This window comes from Urtica dioica, chromosome 5 (assembly GCF_054948205.1).
Source record: "Urtica dioica subsp. dioica isolate 48M chromosome 5, U.dioica_male_clone48M_v1_H2, whole genome shotgun sequence".
Taxonomy (NCBI): Eukaryota; Viridiplantae; Streptophyta; class Magnoliopsida; order Rosales; family Urticaceae; genus Urtica; species Urtica dioica.
Window position 1 is genome coordinate 18,199,413 of NC_142760.1, and position 10,725 is coordinate 18,210,137.

Genomic DNA, 10,725 nt, shown 5'->3' on the forward strand with positions numbered 1-10,725 from the left:
CAAATCCGAGACCTTTAACGTATTTAAGGTCTTTAGGGCTTTAGTGGAAAAGCAAACTGGCAAAGTGATCAAAACCGTTCGATCTGATCAAGGTGGTGAGTATATGTCTGGAGAGTTCGATGACTTTCTTAAAGAAGAAGGTATCGCTTCTCAGCTTACCGCACCTGGCACGCCTCAACAAAACGGAGTGTCAGAGAGAAGAAACCGAACTCTTATGGAGATGGTTAGATCAATGATGAGTTACTCATCACTCCCTCTTTCCTTTTGGGGATATGCCCTCGAAACAGCCGCTTACATTCTGAACCAAGTTCCATCAAAAACGGTTCCTGGTACTCCTTATGAACGATGGACTGGCCGTAAAGTGAATCTTGGCCGCATCAGAATTTGGGGTTGCCCTGCACACGTGCTAAGGCAAAAGACTAGCAAGTTGGCTAGTAGGTCAGAATTGTGCCTGTTTGTGGGATATCCAAAGGAAACCAAAGGTTTTACTTTCTATAGTCCCGAGGACGATAAGACTTTCGTTAGCACGAATGCTCGTTTCCTTGAGGAGGACTTTATGAAAGATGCAAAACCTAGAAGCAAAATTGTGCTTGAAGAAAAGTTGGGTGAGGAAGCTTCTACCTCATCTGTAAGAACTGTTCTTACCCCAACTGAAACACAACCTAACTCATCAGAATCTCGTCAAGTAGTACTTAGACGTAGTGGGAGGGCTACTCAAAAGCCTGACAGGTACATGTCTTATGGAGACTCTCTTGTAGCCGTCTCTGACATGGATGATCCTGTTTCCTATAGCCAAGCGATGGCTTGTTCTGAATCAAACCTTTGGCTTGACGCCATGAAAGTTGAAATGCACTCGATGTATGTCAACAATGTCTGGAAACTTGTAGACCTTCCTCAAGGGATTAAACCCGTAGGGTGTAAGTGGATATACAAGAAGAAAAGGGGTCCTGATGGGAACGTCGAGACGTTCAAAGCACGACTTGTGGCGAAGGGTTATACCCAACAAGAAGGGATTGACTATGAAGAAACCTTCTCGCCAGTCGCGATGCTTAAATCCATCCGCATACTCCTATCCATAGCTGCAGCTCTCGACTATGAGATCTGGCAAATGGATGTCAAGACAGCCTTTCTGAATGGCAATCTTGACGAGCGCATTTACATGGCTGAACCAGACGGTTTCGTGGAAGAAGGTCAAGATACCAAGGTTCGTAAGTTGCTTAAGTCCATTTATGGATTAAAGCAAGCATCTAGGTCATGGAATATTAGATTCGATGAAACTGTAAAGAGCTTTGGCTTTGAACAGTCAATAGATGAGCCTTGTGTTTACAAGTTAATACACGAAGGCAAAGTTGTGTTTCTGGTACTATATGTCGATGATATACTACTCATTGGTAATGACGTGGGTAAGTTATTTGAGGTTAAGGTCTGGCTGGCAAAGCAATTCGATATGAAGAATCTAGGAGAAGCCGCGTACATTCTGGGGATCCAAATCTTTCGAGATAGGAAAAACCGGACCCTGTCACTCTCTCAAGCATCTTATATTGATAAGGTAATGGATCGCTTCTCGATGCAAGACTCCAAGAAGGACCAAACACCCTTTAGGCATGGAGTTTCGCTCTCTAAGGACCAGTCTCCCAAGACTGCACAAGAGATTGAAGACACGAGGAAAATACCTTACGCCTCTGCCGTAGGAAGCCTCATGGATGCCATGCTTTGCAATAGACCTGGCATTTGTTTCGCCGTTGGCGTAGTTAGCTGTTTCCAATCCAACCCTGGAACCGAGCACTGGATTGCTGTTAAGCATGTTCATAAGTATCTTCGAAGAACTAGGAACTTGATGCTTACATACTCAGGTACTGACCTGACTATGACGGGATATACCGACTCCGATTTTCAAGCGGATAAGGATTCCAGGAAATCCACTTCGGGATCTGTGTTCATCCTTAATGGTGGAGCTGTTGTGTGGAGGAGTATTAAGCAATCTTGCATTGCTGACTCCACAATGGAAGCTAAATATGTGGCTTCTTGTGAAGCATCCAAAGAGGCTGTATGGCATAGAAAATTCCTTAAGTATTTGGAAGTTGTTCCAAACGTCGACGAGCCCATGACCATTTATTGTGATAATAGTGGGGCTGTCGCTAACTCAAAGGAACCTAGAAGCCATAAGCGCTCTAAGCATATTGAGAGGAAATACCATTTGATTCGAGAGATCGCGCAACGCGGAGACGTGGAGGTGAAGTAGATCTCTGGCAGATCTATTCACCAAGGCCCTAGCGAACATGGTCTTCGACCAACTTCGAGAGGGATTAGGCATGTAGGACTACTCACATCTTCTTTGAGTCAAGTGGGAGTTTGTTGTCAATGGTGCCCACAAGAAGAGTAGTAGTGTCTATTTATGTACATTAGATGTCATATAGTCTTACGAAGACTCTTGCTTGTAATTGCTTATTCATTAATAATAAAGTTGAAACGTTCATTCATTCTTTCTTTGTTTGAAGCTTTATGATAAAACCTTAGTCTTTTAGTCCATAAACAAACTTAACAACTTACGAAGAGACAAATGTAGATTTGCATGAACAAACTCTTCGTAGTTTGCTTAAAACGATATATTCGCAATCTTAGGGTCAAAGGACTATTGACCTCAGTACGATTGTTAGAAGAATTTATGATGTCTGGTTATGAGGCATTGAGAGTTGGAGACTCTATAGTTCTTCTAGGTCTCTTCCGAAGGTACTGAATTGACCAGTGCACTTCTAGAGACAAGATAAGAACAAACCATTTAACCTCTTATGTCTCGAAGTCACTATGTATGAATTGCATCATGCTTACCTTAATCCTGAAATGAGACATGTCATTTCACACCTTAGTATTATCATTTGAGAAAGTCAGAGTTCGGACTCACTATGTGATTCCGAACAGGGCCTATTGGTGAAGTACTAAGTTGTGAGTATGTCATGAGTAACTTTGTGAAGTTCTCATAGATATGGAATTCATGTACAAGATTGCTAAAATGCAATGCATGTCACCTCATGCTTTGTTCCTTGGAGTGTGAATAAATGAACTGGCCAGTGTCCAAATTGAGTCCTGACTCTTTTGGATGAAACAATGTGACTTGTTAGCTCCTCGTCAAATACATTGTTTCTAACTTATTCACAAGCGACAAAGGAGTTGAGGAAATAACAGCTAGAAGGGTAAAATGGTAATTTAGTAAATCTCGACTAGCTGATGACATTCATGAAGGGTAGCATAGATAATATTCAGTGGATCCGCTCATTATAATTAGGTCGAATTCTTGAGTAGAAAACAAATTCATTTGAACCGAGAGATTTTCAGTGTCAACTCTTTAGTGGAGTCAGTTGGCATTAAGCTAAACTTGGAAAAGGTTTGTGAACTTTTGAGTCCAAGTGTTTAGCTCAAGCTTTGTTCATTTGGGTCCATGAGGGCACTGTCACGAATCACATCGATAGGAATAGTTAAACTGGATGCTAAGTCAAAACAAGAACGAAAATAGTCAAAGGGGTATTTTTGTCTTTTGAGACAAAGGATGAAATGAATGTCAATAAATTTTTTTGACAAGTTCATTTGATGACTTAATGTCACTCGGCCATGACTTGATCATTGGGCCTTGTGAATTAATTTCATTTCATAAGAATTTTATTGAAAATTCTTAATGGGCCTTTTTCATGTTCTCATGAATAAATGAAGAAGCTTCTAGAAGCTCCTTCTAGAGACATGTTGGGCGCCCAACATACCTAAGGAACGAGAGTTTATTTTGTGCATAAATGTATTTCAATACTTGCCAAAAGAAAAAGAGGAAACAAATTTGCATATGCATGCATAAGGGAATCGGCCATGTTGAGAGAAAAGGCAAGCCATGAACAAAATTGGAAACAAATCAAGGCTTCTAGAAGCCTTGTGTTGGCCGAGTGTCTCAAAGGGAAAAAGAGGAAATTGGCTCATGAATATGTGATATTCTATAGAAGAGGAAACTACCTTATTGAAGGTGAGACCTCTCCTATAAATAGGAGCCTCATTTCCTCACATTTTAATTGATCCTAGTTTAAGAGATTTGAGAGACTCTCTCTTTAGAACTTTTGCCGAACTCCTCTCTCTCTCTCTCTAGTTTATTTTCGATTTTTGTCTTGGCACCTAGGTCCTCATTTGACCTAGAGTTTAGCTCTGCGACTTCAAGACTCGTTCTTAAGTCGTAGTGTTTAAAAGTGCCCACACACTAATTCCTTTTCTCTCGAGTGATTTAGTGATAGAAACTTTCGTGGTTGCTCGAGGTGCCGAGGAAAGAAAGAGAGACGTGCTGCGAGGGGAGACGAGCGTTGCAAACTTTCCAAAAGCTTCTTCAAAGTTCAAGCTTCAAGAAAGGTTAGTAAACTTCTAGCTCATATTAGTTTTTAATTACATGTACTTGCTCTTGGTCTAGGTTAGTAAAAACTGTTTTTACTTGTAAAGAAATTTTTTAAAATTCCGCCGCTTCCGGAAGCGTTTAATCTTTTTCTTAAACCCTAGATCAATTCCAACAGTTTGTTCAGCTTGTGTTGTCCTTTGAGATACTTCAAGGATTCATGGTCGGTGTGGATGACAAACTCTTTGGGAAGGAGGTAGTGCTGCCATGTTTCTAAGGCGCGGATGAGTGCGTATAGCTCCTTGTCGTATGTTGGGTAATTTAGCGATGCGCCTTTCAGTTTTTCGCTAAAATATGCCAATGGACGGCCGTCTTGCATGAGGACAGCTCCTATTCCGATTCCCGAAGCGTCGCACTGAATCTCGAAAGGTTTGTCAAAGTTTGGTAGCGATAAGAGAGGAGGATTGATGAGCCGCTCTTTCAAGGTGTGGAAGGCCTCTTCTTGCTCGTATCCCCATTTAAAACTAACATCTTTCTTTATAAGCTCAGTCAAGGGGGCTACGATGGTGCTGAAGTTTGGGACAAAACGGCGGTAAAACCCAGCGAGGCCATGGAAGCTTCGTACCTGTCCCACGGTTGTTGGTGTCGGCCAATCTTGTATTGCTTTAACCTTGGTGGTATCCACAGAGATTCCCTTTGCGCTGACTACAAAACCAAGAAACACAACTTCGTCCGTGCAAAAAGAACACTTGGACAGGTTAGCATACAATTTTTCTTTGCGCAAAACCTCAAAAACCATGTTTAAGTGAATCATATGGTCATTTAAATTCAGACTATAAATCAATATGTCATCAAAATAAACAACCACAAAGTGTCCAATGAAAGGTCGTAAAACATGATTCACCAAGCCCATGAACGTACTTGGAGCATTAGTTAAACCAAAGGGCATGTCTAACCACTCATATAAACAGTGTTTTGTTTTGAAAGCCGTTTTCCATTCATCACCTTCTTTCATTCTAATCTGATGATAACCGCTACGCAAATCGATTTTTGTAAAAACACATGCACCATGTAATTCGTCAAGCATATCATCCAAACGAGGAATGGGAAAACGATACTTTACCGTGATGTAATTGATGGCACGACAATCTACACACATGCGCCAAGTGCCGTCTTTTTTTGGTACGAGTAGAACGGGAACAGCACACGGGCTTAAACTCTCACGGATGTATCCTTTGGCAAGGAGCTCGTCAATATGTCGTTGGAGCTCTTTTGTCTCGGTTGGGTTGACTCGGTATGCTAGTCTATTATGGAGGGCAGCGCCTGGTACGAAGTCGATTTGATGTTCGATGCCTCGGAGTGGTGGCAAACCGGCGGGAACATCTTTGGGAAACACGTCCGCAAAATCCTGTAATAACTCAACAATACCACTTGGTAAATTTTTGTCAATCTGGTCAGTAAAAAGCATGTTCCCTTTGAAGAGGAACATCAAAACATATTTTTTTTTAAAAAATTGCCTTTTTAACCTTGCTTGCACTCACTAGAAAATTTTGTTTTCTCTCAATGGTTTTGGCCAGAGTTTGATTGGCTTTTTCTTTGGTACTCTCGGCCTGTTTGGGAATGTGGGCTAGCTTTTCAATTTGGTTGGCATTTTGGTGGAGGTGAGCTTGATCTTTTAGGACTTGGGAAGGAGAGAGTGGGGAAAGAATGACCTGGTGGTTTTTGTACATGAACTTGTATTTGTTGGAGTGGCCATCGTGAATAACGCGGGGGTCGAATTGCCAAGGCCGACCGAGGAGGATGTGGCATGCCTCCATTGGTGCAACGTCGCACAAAACCTCATCCTCGTATTTGCAAATCTTGAAAGGAACAAGGACCTGTTCGGCGACACGAACTTCACCACTGTCGTTCAGCCAATGTAGCTTATAAGGATGGGGGTGTTTCGTCGTTGTCAAGGACAGCTTGTGGACAAGTATGTTGCTGGCGACGTTAGTGCAGCTGCCGCTATCGATAATAAGGCTGCAAACTTTGCCGAGGGTGTGGCAGCGCGTATGAAATATTGTGTCTCGCTGCGCTTGGTCGTCGTCGTCTTTCGCAGACACACTAAGCAACCTTCTGGTGACCAAGGTGAGGTGTTCATCTTCAACGCCATTGTTGTCGTAGATTGGTTCATCGTAGTCGGCGAGGTTGTGCAACTCTGCCTCATCTTCCGTTTCTACGTCGCCATTGTCTCGCAGAATCATGGCTCGCTTGTTAGGGCAGTCAGAAGCAACATGTCCTTTCCCTCGACACTTGAAACACATTATGTCACGATTACGGGAAGGAGTAGAAACAGAAATCGGAGACCTGCCTTTGTTCACCATAGGTGTTGGTTGTGTTTGGGTGGATGTTGGTGGTGTAGAATGTTTGTCATCAGGTTTGGGGAAGACTGGTTTCCACGGTGTTTTGTTGGGGAAGTGGCTGAACATGGTTGAATCGGTTTTGAGTTGTTTCTCGATAGTGATTGCCATGTGCACCATATCTTCAATATCAACGAACTGTTGGAGCTCGACTTGGCGCGCGACATCTCTGTTTAGGCCCGTCAAGAAGCGAGCCATGGTTGCCTCTGGTTGCTCGTCAACCCCCGTGCGTATGAGAGTAATTTCCAAGTCTTGATAATACTCTTCAACAGTGCGTGACCCATGGCGTAGGCGCTGAAGTCGGTTGAACATATCACGGTAATAGTGGCTGGGAATGAACCGCTTGCGCATTACAATTTTCATCTCGTCCCATGTGTCAATGGGTCGATCTCCGGTGCGTCGCCTACTGATGGACACCTGTTCCCACCAAATTAAGGCATAGTTGCTGAATTCTGTGGCGGCCAGCCTCACCTTCTTCAACTCGGAATAATTGTGGCAGTCAAAGACGAGTTCCATCTTGCGTTCCCACTCAAAGTAAGCGTCGAGATCGTTTTTGTCGTTGAAGGAAGGGACACGCATCTTTATGCCTCTAAAATCGTCGTCCTCTCGGTGGCGTGGTGGAAAATTATGTCGGCGACGGTTGTCGAAGTTCCATGCATCGGCAGGAAAACGGTCATCATCGTTCTCATCAGCGTTCACCCAGCGGCCGCGGCGTGCGTGTGGTAGATTTCGGCGTGCATGCCTCGGTTGTGGTGGGTTGTCTCGACGGGCTTGTCGTGGAGAAAGGGGTTCATGTGGTTGGTCGTGGAAGGGATTCTCAAACTCGGGTGTTTGGTGTTGTTGTTCTATTTCATCAAGTCTTCTATGGATGGGATCGAGCAGAGGAAGGACTATCGCGGTCACGGTAATTCGCGGTCACGGTAATTCGCCATGAATCTGTGCAAAACAGTAATATATATATATATATATATATATATATATATATATATATATATATATATATATATAATATGTAGTGTTAAAGGACCTCACAAAACACTCCCTTACGTGTTTCACTCAAACAATGGAATCGCCGTGTTTATCACTCGTTTTTGGCTTTTTTAGAATGTGTTCTCTCATGCCTTTTTCCACTCGCATACTCTCTTGAAAACTTAAGCTCTAAACAAAGAACCGAACAAGGTAAAAACAAAGTGGCTGTGTGAATTCTAGGGTAAGAATGTGTTCTCTCGGTTTTTTTTTTTTTTTTTTTTTTTGCTAAGAACATATGCTAAAAGATTGTGGAGAAGAAGTATTCTAGGATATATAATTTGGAAGAAAGTATTTTGGAGTAAAGGAAAAGAGATAAATTAAAACACACAAAAAAAATTAAGAAAAAAAAAGTTTTCTGGAGAGATAGAGTTTTCTGGAGGGACAAAACTTTCTGGAGAGAATAGCTTGCTGGAGGAAAACTTTCCGGAGGAAAGTCTTCTGGATTTTATTTTTATTATTATTTTTTTTTTGCGTTTTTTTTTTGTTTTTTTTTTGTAATGAAAGAAAGAGTAATTCGATAAAAAAAAATGGACTAATTGAAAGCCTAAGCTCTGATACCAAATGATGAGAACCTCGCTGCCTTTGCGATGAACGAAGCTCAAATCGTTGCGGAATTACGTGGGATGTCTCAATAAGTCTTTGCTTCAATTTGGATGAAGGTTTGCGGGTTTGTTGTTGTAGGGAATTTTTGGTGGTTTTTGGATAGGTTAAAAGGAAGGGTTGGTTTTGGTGTTTTGGGTGGAGTACTGATAATCGCCACAATAGTTTGTAATTTGAACTATTGATAAGATTGAAAGGGAAATGAAAGACGCCACAATAGTCTATGGAATTAAACTATTGATAAGTCTAGAACTCGAAGAACGCCACAAGTTATTTGTCTTGATAAGTTCAACGATTTAGAACCTAAGAAATTAGAGAGTATTTTCTCACAAAATGTTTTCAGAAATGTTGGTTGATTTTCATTCAGATTAAGTTGCCTATAAATACAACTTCAAATGATGGTTACAAGCATACCAAAAGACATAATTAAAACTTTAAACACTAACATAAATTCAAATGAAAACGAAAAGACTTAGGAAAAGAAAAGTCGTTTGGAAATGAAAAGTTTTGTAAGTGAAAAGTCTTTGAAAATGAAAAGACTTGTGGAAAATGAAAAGTCTTCTAGTAACACTACTACAAAACTGGGATTCTACAACGCTTAAAAACAGTTGTAGAATGATTCTACAACGCTTATTAAGCGTTGTAAAATCCTGCGTTGTAGAAGCTTATACAACGCTTAGATATCCGTTGTAGAAGCTTGGCTTCTACAACGCTTACACATCCGTTGTAGATGCTTCTACAACGATAGAGTTCCATTGTCCAATTTTAAAAAATTCCAGAATTCTCGCCGCGGCGATGTATATTTCTCGCCGCGGCGAGATATTCTACAACGGATAAGATATCCGTTGTAAAAGTATCTCGCCGCGGCGAGAAATATACATCGCCGCGGCAAGAAATATATGGGTTCTACCCCAATTCTCCTCGCGGCGCTGTGTATTTTGAGGTGGTCTTCTAGTTTTTCTTTTATCGTTACCGCTACAACTAGTAGTAATGGATGACGTGAAATCTAAGAACCACAATTTCAACTAAATATCAAATGCAAACTCAATTCCAACAAAAGTATCAAACAAATATGATGTTTCAACCTAAATTATATCAATCCATACTCTCAATTCCAAACAAACACTTATTTTCAACCTAAATTATACATAATTCTCAACCAAAAGTTAACCCGGAGTGTAGATGTGGAGCATGGAGGCGTGGAAGAAAGAGAGAGTCGGAGTTGTCGCCAGAGATGCCTAGGCTTGTGTGAGTTTGACGTGGTGGAGGAGTTTATGGGTTTGTGGTTGTGGCTTTTGTTGGTTTGAGGTTTGGTTTTTGTGGGGACGGAGAAGAATAGTGAGGGCGGAGAGAGAGTAAGGGAGAAAAGAAGAGAGCGAGGGCGGAGAGAGAGAAAAGTGAGGGCGGAGAGAGAAAGAAAAGTGAAGGCGGAGAGAGGGTGAGGATGGAGAAGAGGGGTGACGGCGGAGAGAGAGAGAGAGAGAGGGTGGAGAAGAAGAATGAAGAACAATGAAGAATGAAGAAGAAGAATAATGAAGAATTAAGAAGAAAAATTGACTAAGTCTGAAATTCGGGCAGGCCTTTTGAAAAAATTTAAATTTTTAGGTTTTAAAACGCTTCTACAACGCTTAGAGTAAGCGTTGTAGAACTCTCGCCGCAGCGAAGGCTATTTCTCGCCACGGCGAGGCTACTGAAAAGTAAGCCCAGAATTTTCTCGCCGCGGCGAGAGATAGCCTTCGCCGCGGCACGAAAATCTTCTCCAAAAAAGGCTTTCTGGAACTCTTCTCGCCGCGGCGAGAATCCTTCTTCGCCGCGGCGAGAATCCTTCTTCGCCGTGGCGAGAACCTTCTACAACGGATAGATATCCGTTGTAGAAGGTTCTCGCCGCGGCGAAGAAGGATTCTCGCCGCGGCGAGGTCCATTAAATTTCACTAATCCTACAATGCTTAGATTATCCGTTGTAGAAAGTTCTCGCCGCGGCGAGAAAAACACATCATCGCGGCGAGGCTTCTACAACGGATAGTCTAAGCGTTGTGGGAGATCTGAAATATGGTGAAATTCTACAACGCTTATAGTAAGTGTTGTAGAAACACCAAGCTTCTACAACGCTTAGAAACAGCAAGCTTCTACAACGCTTAGCCATAAGCGTTGTAGAAACACCAAGCTTCTACAACGCTTAGCCATAAGCGTTGTAGAAGCACCCAGTTTCTACAACGCTTATTTTAAGTGTTGTAGAATCTCCAGTTTCTACAACACTTAGCCGTAAGCGTTGTAGAATATGGGTTGTAGAATCCGACATTTGTAGTAGTGTAATGGACGTCCAAATGAAGAAATTGGCTG

At 42.0% G+C, this 10,725-nt stretch overlaps 1 protein-coding gene across 1 annotated transcript; it reads right to left on the reverse strand.

The window, feature by feature from the left end:
• Nucleotides 1–4,517: 4,517 nt before the first annotated feature.
• LOC149397575 (uncharacterized) lies at nucleotides 4,518–7,335 on the reverse strand. The gene is made up of 2 exons (XM_089614268.1): nucleotides 5,884–7,335; nucleotides 4,518–5,765 (listed from the first exon to the last, which is right to left on the reverse strand). The coding sequence occupies exons 1-2, from the start codon at nucleotides 7,333–7,335 to the stop codon at nucleotides 4,518–4,520; spliced, it is 2,700 nt and encodes an 899-aa protein (XP_089470394.1).
• Between the last annotated feature and the right edge of the window lie 3,390 nt (nucleotides 7,336–10,725).

Coding starts and splice junctions, on each gene's coding strand:
- LOC149397575 (XM_089614268.1), bottom strand. CDS start 7,335: ATGCGTGTCCCTTCCTTCAACGACAAAAACGATCTCGACGCTTACTTT. Junction 5,766..5,883: donor TTCTAGTGAGTGCAAGCAAG/GTTAAAAAGGCA, acceptor GAGTTATTACAG/GATTTTGCGGACGTGTTTCC.